Source organism: Spinacia oleracea, chromosome 5 (genome assembly GCF_020520425.1).
Source record: "Spinacia oleracea cultivar Varoflay chromosome 5, BTI_SOV_V1, whole genome shotgun sequence".
Taxonomy (NCBI): domain Eukaryota; kingdom Viridiplantae; phylum Streptophyta; class Magnoliopsida; order Caryophyllales; family Amaranthaceae; genus Spinacia; species Spinacia oleracea.
The window spans coordinates 13,098,883-13,121,359 of record NC_079491.1 but is presented as its reverse complement, the minus strand read 5'-3'; the positions used below and the strand labels follow the sequence as shown (position 1 = coordinate 13,121,359).

General features: G+C 36.4%; 3 protein-coding genes across 3 annotated transcripts; 2 read left to right on the top strand and 1 right to left on the bottom strand.

The window, feature by feature from the left end:
- The first annotated feature begins 5,990 nt into the window (after positions 1-5,990).
- On the top strand, positions 5,991-12,259 carry LOC110795614 (ABC transporter B family member 25). The gene is made up of 17 exons (XM_022000633.2): positions 5,991-6,319; positions 7,590-7,637; positions 7,744-7,779; positions 7,872-7,946; positions 8,031-8,155; positions 8,337-8,436; positions 8,572-8,743; positions 9,092-9,210; positions 9,519-9,629; positions 9,703-9,850; positions 10,002-10,134; positions 10,306-10,381; positions 10,461-10,526; positions 10,656-10,763; positions 11,413-11,520; positions 11,604-11,801; positions 11,898-12,259. The coding sequence occupies exons 1-17, from the start codon at positions 6,233-6,235 to the stop codon at positions 12,099-12,101; spliced, it is 1,914 nt and encodes a 637-aa protein (XP_021856325.1). The 5' UTR covers positions 5,991-6,232; the 3' UTR covers positions 12,102-12,259.
- Positions 12,260-12,429: 170 nt separating this feature from the next.
- LOC110795615 (transcription termination factor MTERF15, mitochondrial) lies at positions 12,430-15,022 on the bottom strand. The gene has a single exon (XM_022000634.2). It carries the CDS (start codon positions 14,918-14,920, stop codon positions 13,550-13,552), a length of 1,371 nt encoding a protein of 456 aa, XP_021856326.1. The 5' UTR covers positions 14,921-15,022; the 3' UTR covers positions 12,430-13,549.
- A 736-nt stretch (positions 15,023-15,758) lies between these two features.
- LOC110795616 (RHOMBOID-like protein 12, mitochondrial) lies at positions 15,759-22,372 on the top strand. Its single transcript, XM_022000636.2, has 8 exons — positions 15,759-16,276; positions 17,731-17,860; positions 18,089-18,208; positions 19,843-19,953; positions 20,634-20,678; positions 21,454-21,558; positions 21,644-21,685; positions 21,866-22,372. The coding sequence occupies exons 1-8, from the start codon at positions 15,906-15,908 to the stop codon at positions 21,956-21,958; spliced, it is 1,017 nt and encodes a 338-aa protein (XP_021856328.1). The 5' UTR covers positions 15,759-15,905; the 3' UTR covers positions 21,959-22,372.
- Positions 22,373-22,477: the final 105 nt, after the last annotated feature.

The following is a 22,477-nucleotide window of genomic DNA, read 5'->3' as shown; positions in this document are numbered from 1 at the left end:
TGAGTTCCCCACCAACTCCACCAACTTATATTGGTTAAACCGTACCAAGGTTAATTGTCAGGAAGTAATAATTGCTTAAAGCTTGAGTATTCTGTATTAGTACAAAGATGTTGCCAATCCTACTAGGCTTAGGAGGCATTAACTTAGGGAAACTAAGTGCTAGAGTAACGTAGACTACAATGCTAAGCTAACTTAATTAATTAATACCAACTCCAGTATTAGAATTATATCCTAATTTATTACCGTGACAAAGGTCTTATCCGGTTAACATTAATTAATTTCACTTTATTTTTATTAATAATATAAAGTTCAGACAAAAACATATAAAAATACACGTATTGTTAAATACGCAACTCTAAACCATTTTAATGGATTTTGATATGAAAATTTTGTTTTTTTACCACCTTTAATAAAAACACTTTTTTTTACCACTTTTGTTTTTATTGTATTACCATATTTAAAACTTAAAGAAATTGTTTTTTTGACGATGTTTTTCATCACTTTATTGCTGACAGAAAACATAAACAAAAATTTCATTTTAAAAGGTAGTAAAATACAATAAAAATCAAGTAAGATAGTAAAAATAATTTTTTTTTAAAAGGTGGTAAAAAATAAATTATCCTTTTGATTTTATTTAAGAAAAATAATCTTGTTTTAAGCAACAAAATGCAGGTGGGTTGAGTTCATCTATGTTGATAAACTAGATCGAGCCCGGATCGCCTATTTCAGTTGCAAAAGGCGCTAAAATGCTCCCGGGGAATCACCCTTTCATGGGTATACTCCAGAACCCTTGATGGATCTCAGAGAAAAGAAATTAAGCTAGGTAATCAATGGAACTCCTTGAAGATCATGAGGGTCTTAGTTGGAACTGAATCAAATTAATTAATGGGTCTGTTGGGAATATTATTACTTCTCCTGATATGTTCCTATGGATTTTGATCAGTGCACTCCTATGAAAGAAAATATTGCCTTCCAAGAGCTGAGATCGATAATCTACCGTTGTCTGCTGCCTTAAGTATGAAATATACTGAATTAGCTAATACTGAATTCCGTCCTTTAAATACTCAAATCGGTGCGGAGTTTAAGACACTTGAATTGACTTATTAATTCAATGGGTGTTAGTTGATAATGATATATTTTTTTTAATATAGTTAGTGGGAAATGTGTACGGGGTGGGTAGTGTTGAATGTGGGTGAGGGGTGTAAATTTTTAATTGTTTTTTTTGTTGGAAATAGGGGTGTAGTTGGGTTATTAGGTAAGTGTGAGAAATTATATAATATTGGTAAAAATATCCATTTATAGAAACAGCACAAGTATTAAGGGACAGCTCGAGTACCACAACTAGGGGTGTGCACGGTCCGGTCCGTACCGGATATTGGACCGGAACCGGACCGGAATTGCACCGGACCGAACCGGACCAATAGATTCCGGTCCGGTCCGGTCCTCGGTCCTTGAAAATACACGGTTCTGGTTTTCCGGTCCAGTCCGGTCAAAACATGGAATTTTCCGGTCCGGACCGGTGACCCGGAATATAACTTTATAAATATAAATTTTAGATAGAAGAGCCCAATTTGTAGCCTACATAATCTCCCCACCCAAAAAAAAAAACTTTGGAGTATTTTTGTATGTCATTGGCCTTTATCCCCTTTAAATTAAGCTTATGATGTGATGTATGCTATACTTAAAGAGAAATATAGGTTGTAAAAAGGTAAATTTGTAAAAACAATTTGAGTTTAAGATTGTAAATCGCAAAAATGTAGAAAAAAACGGTCCAAGCCGGTCCAAAACCGAACCGGACCTGAATTTTCCGGTCCGGGTCCTGTCCGGACCGGATTATTTCCGGTCCGATCCTCGGTCCGTGAATTCTGAAAATTCCGGTCCAACCGATTCCGGTCCGGTCCGGTTTTGGACATATGCACACGGCACACCCCTAACCACAACACATAAGCAAATATCAAAATCTTTAGTTGGTTTATGGAGTTTGTTGTGATTAAGGTGAATAAAATCCTTAACAAAGTATTAATATTTTGGGTTTGGAATTAATTATGGTGCGCGCAAGGAAGGAATTAAAATGGGCAAATAAGCTTAAAGGCTTAATAAATTTTAAGTGTTGAAAAGAGCATAAGAAAATTGGTTCAAAAGGAGAAAGCAAAGCTTTAAATCAGCCATGAATGTATGAGCCCAACAAAGAAGAAAAGGAAAAGAACTTCAGGCCCAGTCGTTCCCATCAGCAGCAAGGAGAAGGAAATGAAGTCATTTAGAGCTTCATTGACCGACAACATTTCAGCCCAACTCTAAATGTTCTGCCTCCTTGCTAGGAGTGTTCATAAAAAATCGTAACCGCGAACCGAATCGAAAATCGGAAAAATTGGACTAAACGGGCGGTAAATTGAACCGAAATAATAATATAAACGGTTACAGTAACCGAACCGAAAAAAATAACGGTTAAACGGGACGGTTACGGTTACAATTTTGACAAAACGGTTAACCGAAAAAATCAAATTTTTTTTTAAAAAAAAATATTGAATTTAATTTTGTTGGAGGTGACAAAATCACCAAATTATAGTTAAAGTATTTTAGTAAAAATTAATGTTGGTTTATGTATTACTAGCCCTATTAGTGTAATTACTTATGAGGCTCTTCGCTCATTAGTCCATTCTTGAAACAAGAGTACGTGACTTCGTAATTTTGTTTGAACTTGATAAACTTGTGTAATTTTAGACGTTGCTTGGACTTATTTTTGTTTGACTTGATCTTCTATTTAAAAATGTTATTTTTTGTAAAAAAAATAATACAATAAATGCGAACCAAAATAAGAATAAAAAAATTGAATAGCGGTATATGGTTAACCGGGTAACCGTACCGAAACCGCGGTTAACCGTTTAAACGGTACGGTTACGGTTCATGGAAATCCGAACTGAAATTTTCGGTTACCGAACCGAATCAAGTTTCGGGACGGTTAACCACCAATGAACACTGACGAGTGACATTTATGTCGCTCATAGGGTAGTGATTAGGCAATTATTCGAGTCATTTTTTCTATTTTTAGCATTTTTATTCTTTATTTTCCTTAATTTATCATTTTAATTACCTATAACTTAGTTTAGCGTTTTTAGCTATTTTTGTTAGTTTTTAGATCTTGATTTCGTAATTTATTTATCATATTTGTTTTATAAATATTATAGTTTAGTTATTTTAGTTATCTTTATTTATTTTCTATTTCTATTTCTATTTTTATTTTTATTATTATTATTATTATTATTATTATTATTATTATTATTATTATTATTATTATTATTATTATTATTATTATTATTATTATTATTATTATTATTATAAATCAAATGCTAACAAAGTCATAATTCTACAAATAATTAGTGGGAAGCTGAGATACAATCTGGGCCCCCACTCCTCTAGCTATAGCAAAACCTATCCTGGTGAAAATATGAGCAGCAGCACGAGCCAATGTCATGAGTCCTAGAAAACTTCTGAATCCGCTTCAGCAACGCAACAACATCCTTATTCAGCTCCCCCAAATAAGATAAAGAGAACGGAAGAAAGCCATAACCAATGGCCCTGCAACGCGCTTCGTACTTGACCCGCTTACGAATAGCTGCATCAGTCACCACCCGGCCCGGAACAAAGCCAGACAACCCAGATTGAGTCATAGGAGAAGATCCCGTCAAGTCAACACATTATTATTATTATTGGTTTATTTATTTATTTATTTATCTATTTACTTTTATTTATCATTATGTCGTTATTCCCTCCACGTGTTTTGGTTATGTGTGTAGGTGTCAACGTTCCAGGAGTTAAAGCATAACACTAATTTGTGAACTATGTTTAGTCAAAAGCCCAAACTTAAAGCTCCACACCTCCTCCCTACCTCCTCTTAGCCTACACCACCTCCTCTCCTATCCTACACCACCACCTAGCAGCACCCTACTCCTTCACCGACATCCACCACCGCAACCACCTGCTCAGCTCCCCTCTCCACCACAAACGCTGCAACCTCACTCCATCATCAAAGCGCCAATACAACTCCAACACCAAAATTAACCCAAAACAGCACCAAAACGGCCCAACATTGCATCCCAGAAACAGAGCAGAAAAGCAGAGTAACTGGGTTCGGTCGAACCCGTATTAAGTTCGACCGAACCCGAATTTTTGAAAAGTTCCTGACAAGGCCGGGTCCGGTCAAACCCACCATGTGTGCGCCCAAACTAGAATTGGGTTCGCCAGAACCTCCATTAACGTTCCGACCGAACCTGTTTTGCGCTCAATTTAATTAGTACAGAATTAATGAAATTGAACGGCTACGATTGATTATCATGAGCATCGTTATTTGTAGCCGTGTGATTGGTTGCGATTTGCTGGTGATGATGAGTTGATGATGACCGTTGATGATGACGATTAATGGTGGATGAAGATCGATTGATGATGATGAGGATCGTTGGTATAGCTGCGAACAGGAAGCACGGAGGAGGTGGTTTGATATTTTCAAAAAGAGGGGGTCTGAGGTATAGTGGAGCGCTAAAAGCCGCCCCATATTACTCAAAACTGCTCTATCTATTTACCCATATATACCCTCCTTTATTTACCCCCTTATTTCAACATTTACCATCAGCATTTTCCATCTTACCTTCCTACCCCAAATCCGGCCACCACCGTCCAGAACCGCCGGCGAAAAAATGCGTCGTAATGTTAACATGGGCGAGTCTACCGGTGGAACGTCGATCTTTTTTTTTTTTTTTTTTTTTTCCGGAAAAAGATTCAGAAACTTATGCATTTTTAGCTTGTACCATGATACAGACTTATGAATTTTAAGCTTGTACCATGGTACAGATTTATGAGTTTTTAGCTTCGACCATGGTATAGACTTATGCAGTTTTATCTCGTACCATGGATGGAGCTTAAAACTCATAAGTCTACGCCATGGTGTGAGCTTAATATGCATAAGTCTATATTATTTGATTTAATCTACTGGGAAAAGAAAATTAGAGACTTGTGAATTTTTAGCTTCGATCATGGAAGAAGCTTATGCAGTTTTAGCTCGTACCATGGAAGAAGCTTAAAATTCATAAGTCTATACCATGGTCGCAGCTAAAAACTCATAAGTTTGTACCATGGTACAAGCTTAAAATTCATAAGCCTGTACCATGGTACAAGCTAAAAATGCATAAGTTTCTGAATTTTTTTTCCGGACAAAAAAAGAATAGCGACGTTCCACCGCTAGACAAGGCCATGTAAACATTACTACGCATTTTGTCGTAGGCGGCGTGGTGGTTTTCGGTTGTGGCCAACGGTGTTGCCGGTGGTGGTCAGATTTGGGATGAGAAGGTAAAAGAGTAAATGAGGATGGTAAATGTTGAAATAAAAGGTTAAATAAAAGAGGATATATGGGTAAATAAATATGGCGGCTTTGAGTAATATAGGGCGGTAAATAGTAAGCCCCAATTTTAATGATGACAAAATTAACTGAAACGTTTATATGCTCAAAAGGAACCTTTAATTTTAAAAAATAAAAATATCTTTATGCATATTAATTTTTTTTCTAATTAAGTATTTATTTTATTGAAATATTTCGAGAGATCGACTAGAGCAGGATTTTGAATTCTAGGATCTTGCAGAGGAGATATAATTTTTTTTTTTATTAATTTGAATTCAACAATATAATGGATTTAACAAAAAAAAAAATTCATTTCAATTAAAGACATATCATTTCGGAAGGGGCCCTAATTCCTCATTTCGCCTAGGGTCTTCAAAATAACCGGGACTGTTGCAGGGTGATCTTTCTCAAGAGTCAAGACCAACTTGCTCTGCTATGACCAAGGTGGTCTGATAGGTCGTATATATTTCCGTACAAGTCTTATAGACGAGATTCGAACCACGTTAGCTAGTCGATCTGGGCTCATTGCTCATAAGTCGAGTACTCCGCAAATATAAAAAGACGTGATGGATGACGAAAACTGAATTGTCATTTACACACACTCCATTCCACTCGTGGCAATGTCTTAGTACAACTTTACAGCAACCCACTAAAAATTTTCCAAGGACCAAAAAGGCTCCCAGACCCAAACGCCAAATCTGCTACTACTACTCCGTATTTATTTTACACCCAACACTAACATCGCACCACTTGTTCATCGTCTCTTTTTTTGTTTTTATACAAATAATTTAATTTTTATTAAGACTACATTTTGTAGTTTGAATAAAAGTTTGAAGAAAAAGCATGAATTTTGGAGGACACGGTGGTGGTGGGTATGGCGGAGGAAATGGTGGTGGTGGTGGTAATAGGGCTCCTTTATTGAATCGGCAAGTAAGTTGTTTATTATTCATTATGCAAAAGTTTTTAAGTAATTGGGTGTTAAGTAATTTTTTTGGGTTTTTGATATTTAAGTTAATTTTGGGTTATTTATTGATTATATGATGATTGGAAATAGTGGGTATTAAATATTTTGATCATTTGTGATGGTAATTAATCTTTATTTGAGTTGTTTTGAGATAATTAGTTGAATTAAGGGTTGGAAATTGTGGGTTTTAAAGATAATGATCATTTGAAGAGGAAAACCAACATATTTTTCAAGAATTTGAAGATAATGTGAGTCGTTTTGTTAAAAATTAAAGGTTGTTATTGGATGAAATGGCAATAATGTTAATGACTTGAAAGTTATGCTCATTTTAGTAGCTTTTAAATGCTAAAGCGAAGTATATTTGTTAGTTTTGGTACAATGCCATGGTACTGGTGGTCTGGTACTATGTTAATGACATGAAAGTTTTGCCGACTCTTGTGATAATTGTCGCTATTTTCAATGGCTTCAAATGTTAGCTTCTAGGAGTGTTCGATCTTTCTCAAGTTCGAAGCTTTGAGATACCATCAATTACACTATGAATTTGTTATTTGTAGATTGGAATTTGGATAAGTTTTGACAGTGCTATTTGTGTTGCCTTAATGCACATTTACATGCTTGTGAAGATCATAATGTGTTTCCGTGTTCCGATTTTAAACTGCCCCAGTGTGGATCAATGCTCCTGCCTCTTGGGTATGGCCTATGCGCCTTTGGTTTCTATGTGGGTGTCTAGCAAATGGCCTGTAGTAGTGACAAATTTGGTTTGGAAACATGGTTAAAGATATCAGTCCTCTGCCTTTTTGCTTTACAATGTACTCCAAACCAAATATACATTTTTCTCTTTATCTTACTTTCATTAATTCCACTTTCTCTTCCTTGTTTTTTCTTTTTTACTTCCTGCTCCTTTCTGGTTTGATTGGTGACAATGGCGATCTCCTACGACGATTCAGGTTAGCCGACCCCAAATCATTTTGGGACTAAGACTTTGTTGTTGTTGTTGTTGTTGTTGTTGTTGTTGTTGTTGTTGTTGTTGTTGTTGTTGTACTCCAAACCAAATTGTAAAGCAAAAAGGCAGAGGACTATCCGGAAACATGGTAGCAGGAAGTGGCTTTAATTTAGGGTGAAAAGTGTTTAAGATTGTTATACGGAGTACAACTATGCCCTGTATAAATTTGTGCGTGTAGAAGTGCGTTGTATGGTAGACATTTTTGAAGTTACTAATCATCAAATTTCTTAAAGGGCTATAAGAGAGAGGAATTGACAGACCTAGAGAATGGGGATACACCGGTAAGGCTACCCGCTTATCATCTTACTCCTGGAATTTTCTACTAACATTTATGAGTGTGATGATGTTTTAAAGTGAGTTTCTGACGAGTCCTGTTGAAATTTTTAGGCTGCAAATGTGGGATTTTGTAGGGTTCTTTCTCTGGTAAGTAAATTGTTCTTAAGTTTTTACATAGTGTATTTTTTTTTCCATATTTGTTTCGTTCATGTTATATTCGTTAACATCTCATTCTGCAGGCAAAACCTGATGCACCAAAACTAGTTATAGCTACAGTTGCTCTATTGATTGCAGCCACATCAAACATATTAGTGGTATGTCTGCATCTGTAATGAGTTGAAGGTTTGAAATGATGATATTTGTTCCCATATTTTGAGCGTTTGATTGTCTTGCTGCAGCCGAAGTTCGGTGGAAAAATAATTGATATTGTGTCAGGAGATATCAGTTCGCCAGAGCAGAAATCTGAAGCTCGGAAAGCAGTCTACAGCACCATACTAGAGATTGTCCTGGTTGTTCTCGTGGGGTAAGTTAACTTCTTAAATTTATGGGTTAACTTTATAATTAGTTTACTATACTAACACTTGTTTCTGAATTCTCTTCTTTCTCAGTAAGAGGCATCCATTATATTCTATCAATAACCCATTCTAACTGTCTCAGTACCTTTTTCGTGTCATATTCATGACTTGTATACCTTTCTATCCCAGTTCAATATGCACAGCATTGAGGGCGTGGCTATTTAATTCTGCTAGTGAAAGGGTTGTTGCGAGACTGAGAAAGAGCTTATTCTCCCATCTAATTTGCCAGGTGGAGAAATGATCCTTTTGGGTTTGTTGATTTCATCGTTTATCTTCTTCCATAAAATGGATATTATGCTCCTTTTCTAATCTACAAATTTGCAGTGAAATTGATCCCTGATACTAACCTTCCCCCTACTTTCAGGAAATAGCTTTTTTTGATGTTACTCGAACAGGAGAGCTTTTGAGTAGACTAGCTGAAGACACTCAAATCATAAAAAATGCTGCTACAACTAATCTCTCTGAAGCTCTGAGAAATTTAGCAACCGCATTTATTGGTCTTGGTTTCATGTGTGCAACATCATGGAAGTTAACATGTAAGAACGAGTTTTTCTGTAATTCCCTGTGCCCCTGATAATTGTTCCTCATTGACTTAACACACGGATTCAAAACAGACTGAAAGATAATTGAAATTTTGTTGGAAATGTTGACTATTACATAACCTTGTCTTGTTAGTTAAAATCTGTGTACATTAGATGGTGTTTCAAAATCTAATAAAAGGAATGGTGGCCAAAGGGTAAAAAAATGTACATAAATTAAATTTGAATAAAATTACCTAGGACTTGCGTATATTGAAAAAAGGAACATTTTTATGGGACATAGAGATAGCCATCCCCTTCTTTACATTTGTTATCTGATAAGTTTTTATCTTAACTCATGGTCAGTGTTGGCATTGGCTGTTGTGCCTCCAATTTCTGTTTGTGTACGCAAATTTGGCCGCTTTCTTCGTGAGCTCTCGCACAAGACTCAGGCTGCTGCTGCTGCTTCATCTTCAATTGCTGAGGTACATAGCAGGCATTTAAATTTAACACTATCTATTGCATTTGGTCACTTTCTTCTTCAAATCTTCAATTCAATGGTCTGGAGAAAAGGCCAAAGGATCTATGCATGGCTATCCAGTCTTTTGCTAGATGGAAAATGTAAAAGTGACACAATGCGTCTGACATCTTAATTAAGGTGTTACTCTCAAAATTTAAACGTATCTAAAGATGGTAGAACAATGTAGTTTCTCACTGAAAGCCTTTGCATTCCTTTTGAGGCTGCAACTGATAAGGATTAGGGAATAGTTTCTCACAGTGCATTTTTTTGCAGGAATCTTTTGGTGCTATCCGTACAGTGAGGTCCTTTGCGCAAGAAGGTTATGAAATTCAGCGGTATTCGGAGAAAGTTGATGAAACTTTAAACTTGGGACTTACACAAGCTGTGAGTTTATCCTCTAAATTACAATCTCGTCTTGTTTTTAGCAGCTTGTGACAACTAATTTTGGTCGCTATAGAAAGTTGCAGGTTTATTCTTTGGAGGACTAAATGCAGCATCCACCCTGTCAGTTATTGTTGTGGTGATATATGGAGCTATCTTAACTATCAATGGTACTGGCATGACACCTGGTGCTCTAACATCCTTCATACTTTATAGCCTTACAGGTAATTGATTTATTGTTCATTGTCAAATATGTAGCTCATCTAGCTATGGACAAAGATTAACTAGTAGCAGAAAATTTTAGTTGCTTGGTAGTTGATATTGTCTTATGTGTATGGAATTTTTGATAGATCACTGCAATTCTTTTGAATGCAGTTGGGTCATCTATATCTGGACTATCTGGATTATACACAGTGGCGATGAAAGCTGCTGGAGCCAGTAGGCGTGTTTTCCAACTCCTAGACCGAACATCATCCATGCAGAATTCAGGATCTAAGTGTCCGTTAGGGTGAGCTTGCAACTTATTTCGCTTCATTTTTATTTATTTTTTGCTCCTGTAATTATCTTGATTTATGTTTGTTCACCTGGGTTGATATTAATCTCCGAGTCTGATCATTTAAGTGATGACTGAGGTAGTTTTGCATGTTCTGTCTTTTTATTCCTCGTGTTTGTTTATCAGTGATCAAGATGCAGAAGTAGAATTGGATGATGTCTGGTTTGCATATCCTTCCCGCCCAAGTCATATGGTTCTACAGGTAATTATATAACCTAAGTCCTTGCAAACGTGCTTCTATTGACTGAATACGATACTGAGAAACGCCCTTTAAATTCCAGGGAATAACGTTAAAGCTGCTGCCTGGTTCAAAAGTTGCTCTTGTTGGTCCAAGTGGTGGTGGAAAGGTAAATTTTAATTCTTTAAAAGCTCTTGTGATGGTTGTGGCTACACTGAAGAAATAAATTATATTAATAAGAGATTAAGAGCTTATAATTAACTGTTGCACCTTTCTTCTTCTTGATTTATTGATGCAGACAACTATAGCACATTTGATTGAGAGATTTTATGATCCTACCAAGGGGAGGATCTTGCTGAGTGGGGTTCCACTCGTAGATATATCTCACAAGCATTTGCATAGCAAGGTAATGTTGGTTTATAAGCATTCACATATCAACAGGATCTTTTCTACAAAAATATCTTCTTAACCCGTGGGGGGACAATAGATTTGTTGTGGGAGGTTTTGAAACTGAGATTTTCATTTCTCTTGTAAATGCGGTAGATCCATGTTCATTGTTCTTTCCTGAGGAAATTGTAGATAGTCAACCTCCTGTCGTATACAACAGGTCTTGCCTACCCCAATCAATACTACTTCTAAGCAAAGCTAAGCTCAGCTCAGCTCAGTTAAGTTAAGTTAAGTTAAGCTGACCTACGCTAAGCTCAGTTCAGCTCAGTTCAGTTCAGTTAATTTCAGTTCAGCTTAGCTCAGCTCTAAAGGGCCTTACTCATCAGTATGGCAGTATGGCAGTATGTGGTGTGTATGTGTGTGTGTGCGCGCGCTTGCAGACGAGCATGTGTGCGACATACTTGTGAACTTACCCCTGATATTATCCCTACACCTTATTCTCCTTTTTACTCCGTATATACTACCTATTTTCCCTTTTAACAATGATCACATCTATTTTGGGTTGTCTTTTTGCAAACAAATCTTTAACTTAAATATGGGGTATGGAAGAATAAGCTTAAGATTTGTAATTATGCAAATTCTGATTTAACTTTGATCATGGGCTACAGATAAGCATTGTAAGCCAGGAGCCTACTCTCTTCAACTGCTCCATAGAAGAGAACATCGCCTATGGTCTAGATGGCAAAGCCAGCACTGCTGATATTGAGAATGCTGCTGTAAGATGCAATCTTTTTTTTAGTATTCCAAATATCTTTTAACAACCGTTGTTTAAAATCTTTATTTTTGTCAAATATCACAGAAAATGGCAAATGCACATGAATTTGTATCCAAGTTTCCAGAGAAGTATCAAACTCATGTTGGAGAACGTGGAGTTAGGCTATCAGGCGGTCAGAAACAGCGGATAGCAATTGCAAGAGCTCTACTGATGAACCCAAAAGTACTACTTTTGGATGAAGCTACAAGTGCCCTTGATGCTGAAAGTGAATACCTTGTGCAGGTTCAGTAACCCATACTTGATACTTGAACATTTTCTCATTAATTTCAGGCTGCAACTTTTATATGAACCTTCAAATGTTGGGTGCATGCTATGCAGGATGCCATGGATCGCTTGATGAACGGAAGAACTGTCCTTGTGATAGCACACAGGCTTTCGACTGTCAAAAGTGCAGACATTGTAGCTGTTATATCTGATGGTCAGGTGGTGGAAAGAGGCACTCATGATGAACTTTTGGACAAGGACGGCATTTACACTGCACTTGTGAGGCGGCAACTGCAAGGACCCAAAGCTGATAACTAACATTGAAGATAATATTAACTTACTATTCAGACAATACAATTTTCAGAATTTCTATTTTTGTATTATAGGTCTTTTATCTGCCATGCAAACTGAACAAGTGAAGCTTATTTTTCTGGCTTCCACATCTTTATAACAGGCAATTTCTGTCTTTAGTCAAATATTCTCTGTAGGTCATAAATAACTTAGTTTTTTTGCTTTCACTTATATATCTTATTCGCATTGGACATTGGAGCAATCCATTAAGGTCTAGAAGTATCTGATAGACTGATACTGATAGCAACAAGAGTTTGATAACTGAATTTGAAACGATAGCACGACCGGAAAACAGTTATCGCATCACAAGTCACATCCATTTGCAATGAAATGAAATGGTTTCAGATTAAAATGTCAATACCATATTTGCTATTTAAGGTAAAAGATGGAAAATGGAGTATATACGATACAATAAATTGGTACATAAACTAGCTACTCCATATTGATTAAAACAAATTATAAAAACAAGGAGGCGAGTGGCCAAGACAAAGGGAACTTGTGCCGACATATTCTCCAGTTATTTGACCTATTTATATGTGTTGTGATCAGTCATTAACAAAGAGACATAACTGTGCAGACTAGAGGTCGAACAGAAACAGCTATTGCAATCAAACCCGGATTCATCCAATTTTCAAGTGTGTGTAATACCAGCCTCGCTCTGCTTTGCTCTAGTTGAACATCACACACCCAGCTTCTCACATGAGACGGATAAGACTTATCAGACTTCTCTATTGAAAATTTCAGCAAATGGCTTCAGTGTTTTTCATGTCTTCCTCCTAGGCTCTGATGTATGCAAACATATGCTGAAGCAGCTCGATCATTTATAATGGCAGACTTGAGCTTTGACAAAGACACGGCAGCTGCACAGATTACAGGTCAGAAAGCAATAACAGTACCAAAGTCAAACAGCTGCCATGACATTCAACAGCAAACCAGAATTTGGAACTCTGCATTGATGTCCAGTTGACCACATTATATGCAGTACCAATCTCCTTTCCTATTCTCGGGTTGTCTACATGAACGGTTTCTCTCTGCTGATTGCTGAACATCATACATCCCAAGGTATCGTTTGGTAGACAGTAGGAAGTACAAGTTCATAGGAAGGAGATTTCCCATGTATTTGGCATTTCCTAGGAAGTAGGAAATGTTGTTTGGTTGAACATGATAAGTAACTTTTTGTAGGAAGTTCCACTTACCTATGGGACCTAGGTAAGCAACTTCCTCCATTTTGAGGGAAGTGGAAGTTCCTAGGAAGTGTGACTTCCCATGTTATTGTAAACCAAACAACACCACAATGTTCCACTTCCTAGGAAATTACACTTTCCATGATTTTTAATGTTAACCAAACAACAGGAGCTCAGAATGTGATCAGAGAAATTGGTCATCACGAAGCAAAAACACCTTAGGCTTCAACGTCAAACTAATAATTCCGTGAATGATTTTATGTTCTTCATATCTTCCTTTGACTCCGGGACTTTTGGAGGCATGAAGTGTTTCCATAGTCCAACAGGATGCCGAGTCTTCTTTTCATTGTCAACACATTCAGAAAATCTGCCATACATCTTTTCACATTCAGGATATGGCTTTACATAGAGGTTGTAGAATCTCACCCTAGTTGGCTTTATAATATCCCTCAACCCTATCTCAAAACCAAGCCCGCCTATCGATTTCAAATGCTCAATCACATTATACCTAGGAACAATCTGTTTATCAAAATTCACCCCCAAATACTCAGGGACCTCCATCAAACTTTCAACATCAAATTTCATCCTCTCCAAAAGAAACTCAATTTTACTTTCAATGTCCTCAATGTCATATGTGATTGACCTTGGTTCTCTTTTCAATATGTTCAAAGCATCTCTCCGGATCAACCCGTATCTACACAAGCAATCAACTCTCAGCTTAACAGCAAATCCAGCTTTGAACTCCCCCTCGCTGAATATCTTTTCTTTGATCGGTTCTCGACACCTCATCTTCCGAAGCAATTCCAAACACCGCCGCAGCTCCCCAAGCTCCATACTAAGAATTCTTGGTTCTTTAATGATCTCTTCTCTCACACAACGCCTTCCAAAACCCATTTCCAAGAACTCATCTACCAGAGGCTTCAACCTATTCTCTACCTGAAACCCTAAAACCCCTGGAAAAGAACGGAAAATCTTATCAATGGCTTCTGTTTTGAAACCTACTATAATCCAAAAGTCCATCCTCTTCCGAAGTTCGTTCTCATCGATCATAATTATCCCCGGAAAACCCTCTAAAACCCTGATTATGGTGTCATCACTAAACCCTAAACCCTTCAAAATCTGAACACAACTAGAAAATCTATCTGGGTGAATCTGAAACCGTCTAGAAAACTCAAGAATGCTCGTAATTACCCTAGGAGAACTAGCCAATTGCCCCAAAGAAGCAATACCCACTTCCCATTTCTTCAAAAATCCCAATTCTAAAACACTAGGACATCCATAAACCAATGAAACAATCAAATTTTGCTGCAATTTAAATGACAATAATAAAATTCCCAAAGATTGTTCAATTTCTGATACATTCGAATTCGATAAAAATGTGTTCTTGGTAAGAAAAGTATGAAGTTCAGAAGAGGGGAAACCATACCTCTGCAAAAGATTGGCAAGTGAAATCTGCTTTCTGTATTGGGTTTGCGGGAGGGAGTTTGAAAGATTGAAACTTTGGGGAGTTGGGATGTTTGAAAAGGGTGCAAATTTGGGAAATTTTGGGATGGAAATTTGAGGTAAAATGAGAAGATTGAGCTTTCGAAAATGGTTCATCATTAAAACTATTGCAATTGAATCTCTGATTGAGTTTCAACAAGAAGTCCAAACCAGTGTATCTAATTTAGAGGTCACTATCCGGATTACATACAATGATACAATACTCCGTAATTATTTGAGCAAATACTCCCTCAGTTTGGAAATAACCAGACAGTTTACTTTTACGCGCTTGCCAATGTAAATATTTGGACACTAATATTTCTGCTTTTATGTTCGTAAAAATTATAAAAAGTTATATTTTGAAAGTTATATCAAGACGAATCAAATAAGACCCACACGACTATATTTTTTCATACCTATAAATCACAAATGATAGTCAAATAGAAATTTGTGAATAATATCAAAAGTTAAAGTGTCCCTATTATTTCGAAACGGAAGGAGTAGTAAATTAGTTATGTACTCTCGTTGTTAGTTTGGTACCATGTTGAAGTACCGGCTCTTACAAAGCCTGTTAAACAAACATTTATAATCGGAGGCTATAGCCAACACTTTGATTGTTGGCCCTCGTTTGCTTGAGCCACCTTAGACTCCCACATTTTCATTCCACTTATCTTGAACCTTGAACATAAAACACTAAGGAGAATCTTATGAACCTATGACACTTAGAAAAATGTGTAAAATTGTGGAAATAGAAGAATTCTTTAATTTGAGTTTGTTTGGTAAGTTAAACAAAAAAGTGAAGAAAATAAAATGTGTGAAAACATGTAAAAATTAACTAGTTATAATTTGACTTTTTTATTTTCCATAATAATTAGTCAAACAAATTAAAATTTGATTTCAGCATATTTGTTCGAATATATTTTTAGTGTTAAACCGTACTCTTGATATCCCCTTCCGCTTTCAAAGTCACAACTCACAAGGATCTTCCTATGTGTGATTACGCCGGTAGGATTTAAGTAGGACACAAGAATCACAATTCAAAACCCAGGAACTGCAATTATCACACCATCTGTATAAAAAAAATCAAACAAACAAATTAAACAAAATGAGGAAGCAACTACTTTCTCTGAAATCCCTCTCTGAAAAACTCCACAAATCGTTCAATCTTCCACGCTCAACTCCCACCAATTCGCACTCCTTCAAATCTTTCCATTCTCTCTCCAACCCCAACATCAACAACAATGGCCGCCACCTGCTCAATTCCCACCATTCCTCTCTTCTCTCCCCTCACCATCAATGGGGATCGTCCACCATTAATGGCTTCCTCAAAAACCCTGCCCCCTCAAAACACTTCGTTTCCCGTGCCCAGTTCAAGGGTCCAATCAAAAGATTTGTGGTTTCCAGAGTTGGGCTTCTTACTACCCAATTCTCCAAGATTAAAGGGTCAACTTGGTCGTCAATTCAGCGGAGTGGATGGTAGTATTTATGCTCTGCTATTTTTTAGTCAATCATATTCAAATTTAGTGTATTTGAGTGTTGTATGAGAAGGGAAATGCTGTGTGTATGACCATTTGTTTGTCAATTTTGATGGGCTGGAGTCGAATTTCTCAATGATTGCTTATAATTTTAGGGTTCCAAGTGTAGGGCTTTTGTGGGGTTTATGTTGTTTAATTTGACAATGGATTTTCAATTTTTTTGAGATTTTTTTGGTGCTTTGATTGAGTGACATTTTGCTAGCTATGGGCCTATCACCTATGGCTGCTTTAATTAGGGTTCTGAGTTTATTATTGAATTTATTATTTCCAGAATTCTGCTTAGGAGTTAGGACGCTACTTGATTTCTTTTGCTGTATGATTTTGATCATTAGTAATTCTTTTTATGTTTCATCCTAAGACATTTGAATTCGAAGCTGTAAATGGTTGCAGAGCTGTTATGTATAGTTTTGGATTACTAGACTAGTGAATAGTGATGCTTTTGCTTTCTATGTATGTGGACTGTGGTATGTGGTACATTGTATGTTTCTTCTAACACGAAACCATGGCGAACTCAGGACCTTATATTCAGGTATGTACAATAGTATACAAATGGTAATGCACAACAAAGTCCAACATGATTATTACATAGTCACACTATACAATACATAAGGCAACTAAGTGTTATAATGACATATGTATAACGTCGATATCTTTAGAGAGGGACAGCGGAAATTCTGCTTCCGCTGTACCAATCTTATTCTAATTTATTTTATGTTTAAAGGTACTCCCTTTATCCGTAAATTAGGCCACGCTTCAGTTTTGGTTTGTCCAAAAATAATAGCCCCCTTTCTAACTAAAGAGCTAAACCATGATTGATTGGCAAGACACCTAAACTTACAACTTATCCAGATTACCCCTATGGCCTTAACGATAACCTTAAGGAAAGACTATCTCGTGGCATGGTAAAAGCTGTTCAATAAACACTTACATAAAGAAAGAAATCATGGTATTTCAACCAAATTCCTCAAAAACAACCTTCAACGAAACGTGGTCATTTAGGGACAGAGGAAGTACAATTTTGCATCACCTGAATAAGGCCCCAGAGGCATCAAATATTCATGTGTGAGATGATTATACCCAGTGATGTGTAGCATCTTGTGGAAAATTGTAACTGCTGATAGCTAGTTTCTTCTACTCATTTTCTGGTGATGTTATGATCCTCTTTCCTTCTTGATTTCATGCTTGTAAAAGGGAACTTGACACACGTTTTTGGCTCCCTGGTTCAATTTGCTCTTTCCTTTTACGTTAAGTACTATCTGTTGTTTCTTTTGTTCACTTTTGGGTTGTTCTTGCTTGTCAATTTATTTGTAAATAGGAGGACAAGAGTATAGTTTAAGAATATTTTTGCTTTGATCCTGATTTGCTTCTTCCTTGCTTCTCTTGTCTTTGTTGTAGGAGTTCATGGTCCGGAGGATATTCTGGCTATTCAGCTGATAATGTAGTTTACGGCTTAATTATTGCCAATGCGGCTGTTTTTATACTGTGGCGGGTTTTCCCTCAGGATTTTATGTATCGAAACTTTACAGTGAGTCTTTGTAAATGTTTGTTTGTTTGTATTTCATATCGATTGACAGCACATGTGTATTGAATTTGAATGCTTTACTATTTGTGTATTATTAGCAGTTTCTTCTTTATGCAGCATGTAGTTGCAGCTAATATATTTTTCTTCTTATTATGTTGATATGCCCTGATTATAACTGTAATGTTCCTAACTGTATTTTTCGTGCTTTTTTACCCCTGCCGCGGCACGCAGATTTCAGTGGACAACTTTAAAAGTGGACGTATACACACACTGCTTACTTCGGCGTTCAGCCATGTGGACATTGGACATATTGGATCCAACATGCTTGGTCTCTACTTCTTTGGCAGCAGTGTAAGAGTGACGGCTCTATAGTCTTGTTAACAACATTGCTTCTTACTTAAGGTTCTGGAGTTGATTTCACTTAATTTTGTTCATTATGCTCTCACTGTAACATAACTCTTTTCATTTAACAACTCCAGCTTGCCATCTTCGTGTTGCTGTCAATCTGCCATCTTTTCGTATTGAAAACATGGTTTATTCTGACATGTTGCACTCAGCAGTAGTTTTAGGAAAATGGTTTAGATTACAAAACGAACTATTTCAAACTTGCTCAGTTGTACATACTTCTTTTTTCAAGGTTAGGAAGTCTGACATTCATGGGCCTTGATCTCCTCATTCTAATCTAGTGATTATATTACTACTTTTGTGGATAAATAGACCTTGTTTGGCAAAATATAGCCCAAATAATATTTATCAGCCGTGGTAGTAGCTACTCGTATTAAGCAGTGAGAAGTTGGCTGCTAAAATTGTGTGAAGAACTAGAGTTTGGTAAAACTAGTCAAGTTAACCGAAAATGATAACATAAAAATATAAAATAAAAGGAATGCTTTTCTTCCCTAAGAGCTTACATTTTTTTTCGAAAACACCACCTGTCTACCTCCTATTACCCTAAAACATTACTTTATTGAACCCATTTTTTTTAACCCCTAGTAGGGTTTTGATGCGTGCAAATTCTAAACAGTACTAGTCAAATAGCTGTTGTTTGACAGAGCCTTAATATGTCAAAATTCTTGTTGCCTGCATTTAATTACGCATGATCAGATTCAGTTGACATGCGAACGCGTTAATATTGAAAGCTTAATTACAGTTGGAAACTTCATGCTGGATTAGGCAGCAACAACTAGTAAGCTGTAAGCTTCTAAGGGGTGTATCTAGGTGCTACTTTAAATTCATCGGGTGTTCTGAATTTGAATTTATCTTGCATTGCAAGAATTTTTTTAAAGTAGAATCTCGTTGACCTGCTATGATTTGTGTTAATTCTATTTTTATTTTTATTAATCTTTTTGCCCATATATTGGTGTGGTCAGTCTCATCATCCTGTTCCTTGCTCCATATTGTATCTGTTTGTAATAATTCATGTATCCAAGCTAGTTCATATCTTGTTCTTTCAATTTATCCGTGGTTTCACTTCCATTTCACGGTCGTATTAGTAGATAAGTATCAGTGGCTGCTCAATATAACGAAATAAGTTAACAACTATATTTGTGGCCAAAGAAGGATAAACTGTATGACTATTTGTTAACCTTTAGTCACAAAGTGTGTTACTCGTGTTGATGGTATTATACTTGTATAGTTTTATCAGCTATTTCGCTTTCAGTGTGCCATGTACAATCGATGGGAAAGAGTTTGTAATGTGAAATTTCTTCATCTTTATGATAAATCAACATCTCAATCGATAGTTCTTTTATTTCCTATCTTTGGTATAGTAGTCCAGCAAAAGGTTCATTGGTAGTTTCCTATCATGGGTCAAACAGAACTCTTTTCACTCCTTAGTTAAGGCAGTGCACTGCCAAATATCCCAACATAGGCGCGAGTTAAGTTAGGGTATATAGTATTGGGTCATACTTATTTATTACTTGTATGAGTTTATGCACCTATTGGAGTATTGTCTGTTTCAACCTTTTTTTTTTACATTGTCTCTGCAGATTGGAAGTGTGTTTGGACCACAGTATTTGCTGAAGCTATATGTCGCTGGTGCTGTTGTTGGATCTATATTCTATTTGGTGCACCATGCTTATCTAGCTAATACATTTAAGGTATAGGGGATCAATGCTGAATTACATGTGTTGTGTGTGAATCATTGGCTGCTCCTACATTTCCTGGAACATCAACTTATGAAGAAGCTGAAGACAATTATATATTTTCTTCTGCCTTTGGATTTACATGGTTGGGGTTTTCTATTATTTTACTAAGTTTTTCCTTCAGAGAATAGCAAGGAAGTTCTACAATATTTAAGTGCTAACTAGTGTGTGGCCCAGCCAAATGTCTAGGATGGCTAGTTAGCATGTTCGACTTTTTCGTAAAAAACTTCCACGAAAGATCTGTTACTCTACGTTGCATATGAAAATAAAAAGATCTAATTTTTCAAAAACCACAAAATTAAAGTTGTTAAGTTATTCAGCTAACAAAATTAAATTGTCTTGCATAATTGCTGCATAGTTAAAAAAGTAGTGAAATTAAACAATTATCCTTTTCAAGTTAAAGTATGTTTACGTGGAATAAGAAAACACAAAAAAAAAAGAAGCTAAGTTGATAAGACTTGTAATTCAATACGTGTTGGTCTCATGTTCATAGTGCTTAAATTGGGTGAATGCTTTTTAATATATTAGTATATACTCCGTATGTTTTATCTTTTATGATTTCAAGTTTGGATTTCCCTGACCTATAGAGTATACGCATCGCTTCCGGCTTCTCTTTAACATGTTGGTCTCTGCAGGGACACGGAATCTTCAGCAATAATCCATCAAGAACTCCAGGACTGGTAAGTTTTTGGTGAGGAACTTCATAATGTAGTTTCAATTTTTTTACAACAATGAACCTAATTATCTACTGTAGATATTTATGACTGTCTACGAAAAAAGTATGGCAATACTAAATTCATTTACAATTGTAGCAAGTTGTGCTGTACTTCAAAGGATGGATGTTTCCGTCTGCCTTTTAGTTGTGGAGATCACTTTGAGGAAAGGTGGAAAGATTGGAGAAACAAATTGTAGGGAAAGGATTTAAGTTTGTGTAAGAAATTGTTGAATTAATCCCTGAACTTCTTTATTTTATCGGGGGGTCTCTCTGTTCTTGTCAACCCAAATACCCAATCGACTCCAGAGTCCAGACATTGAGAAAGTGTTGGGTATGGGAGATGGTCATGCAAAATTTTGACTACAAGAATCATGGAAAAACCAGGAACAAGGAAAATGACTCCTTAAGTCTATTTTCCTCAAACAAGCTTCTCATTCTATCATCTACCTTGCTGATTCCTTTTTTAAGAGGAAGGGTAATTCGAGCAGAATACTATTAGAATGAGAAGAGAGAGATAATTGGCAATCACTGAGATCTTGTACATGGTTTCATGATGCTTTTGGTCCACTGAATTCTTGTTTTGTCAATGCATATGAGTTCTTATCCTTATTTCATCTCTTATTATCTTTTTTTTCCCTGTATTTTTTCTGTTCGGCTGAATTTTGTCTCTGGGAAGACCTCAACATTTCATTCAATTTGTTGTGGAACTTTGTTAATCTGCTTACTTGTTTTGTTTCTAGGGGGCAAGTGGAGCAGTCAATGCCATATTGCTTCTTGACATATTCCTCTTTCCAAGAAAGACACTTATGTTTGACTTCTTCATTCCAGTCCCTGCCATATTACTGGTAACGCCTCCTACCGTTGTAATAAACTCACTGCTGAATGTTTACATATAAATTTGCAGTTCCTAATCAATTTTATTGATATTAGGGAATCTTTCTTGTCGGAAAGGATGTCTTGAGGATTTTAGAGGTACACAGACTTGGAATTTTGATTGTTCTTGATTCTTCTTAATGCCAACTTCCTCCATGAAAAAAATGAATCAATAATCCAATCCAACTTTTAAAATTGTCTTTTACACTGGCAAGCTATTTTTAGTTGCATGACTGAACCTGTGATGCTGCAACTAACCATGTTGTATCGGGTCTGCAGGGAGATCAACACATATCTGGATCAGCTCACCTGGGTGGTGCTGCAGTTGCTGCTGTGGCATGGCTACGTCTTACAAAAAGAATCCGTTTCTAACCACTGAGATTCTTGTTTTTAATTTGTTGTCCGGTTGAAATCGTGTATGAGTTTATGTTTCATGGGGTAGGTTTAATAATGTATAGATTGAAATTGTTCGGATCATCATGGAAGTTATCTCATACTGTGACTCCATCTCCTATCATTAGTCTAACTGTAAATGTGACCTTTCTTTTAATTACCTATTTGTTGGGAGATGGTAACTTGCTGTCGTAGGCCTTGTAGCATGGCTACGTCTAAGGGGAGATAATCTTGAAAGCTTGATTGTTAGAGCTTAAACAGGTTGGGTTGTGTCAAGTTTGTAAAGTGGGTTGAAATCTGTTTAACCTGAACATGACTCAATTTATGAATGGACTAAAGACTATCAATTGATTTGATAGTTGAAACGGATTGATGAAACTTTATTTTACTTGATTTTATGGGTTACGTCTATTTTTTTACATCAATTCAACATACATTAAATTGAAATCGAAAAAATATCGCAAATTTTGAAGAACTTTAGCTACATTCGGTTTAGAA

What these genes read in the sequence shown, in the direction of transcription:
- LOC110795616 (XM_022000636.2), top strand. Translation starts at nt 15,906, where the DNA reads ATGAGGAAGCAACTACTTTCTCTGAAATCCCTCTCTGAAAAACTCCAC. An exon ending in TTATGTATCGAAACTTTACA is followed by an intron (nt 17,861 to 18,088) that starts GTGAGTCTTTGT and finishes CGCGGCACGCAG; the next exon opens with ATTTCAGTGGACAACTTTAA. An exon ending in TCTACTTCTTTGGCAGCAGT is followed by an intron (nt 18,209 to 19,842) that starts GTAAGAGTGACG and finishes TTGTCTCTGCAG; the next exon opens with ATTGGAAGTGTGTTTGGACC.
- LOC110795615 (XM_022000634.2), bottom strand. Translation starts at nt 14,920, where the DNA reads ATGATGAACCATTTTCGAAAGCTCAATCTTCTCATTTTACCTCAAATT.
- LOC110795614 (XM_022000633.2), top strand. Translation starts at nt 6,233, where the DNA reads ATGAATTTTGGAGGACACGGTGGTGGTGGGTATGGCGGAGGAAATGGT. An exon ending in CATACTTTATAGCCTTACAG is followed by an intron (nt 9,851 to 10,001) that starts GTAATTGATTTA and finishes TTTTGAATGCAG; the next exon opens with TTGGGTCATCTATATCTGGA. An exon ending in GTCCAAGTGGTGGTGGAAAG is followed by an intron (nt 10,527 to 10,655) that starts GTAAATTTTAAT and finishes TTATTGATGCAG; the next exon opens with ACAACTATAGCACATTTGAT.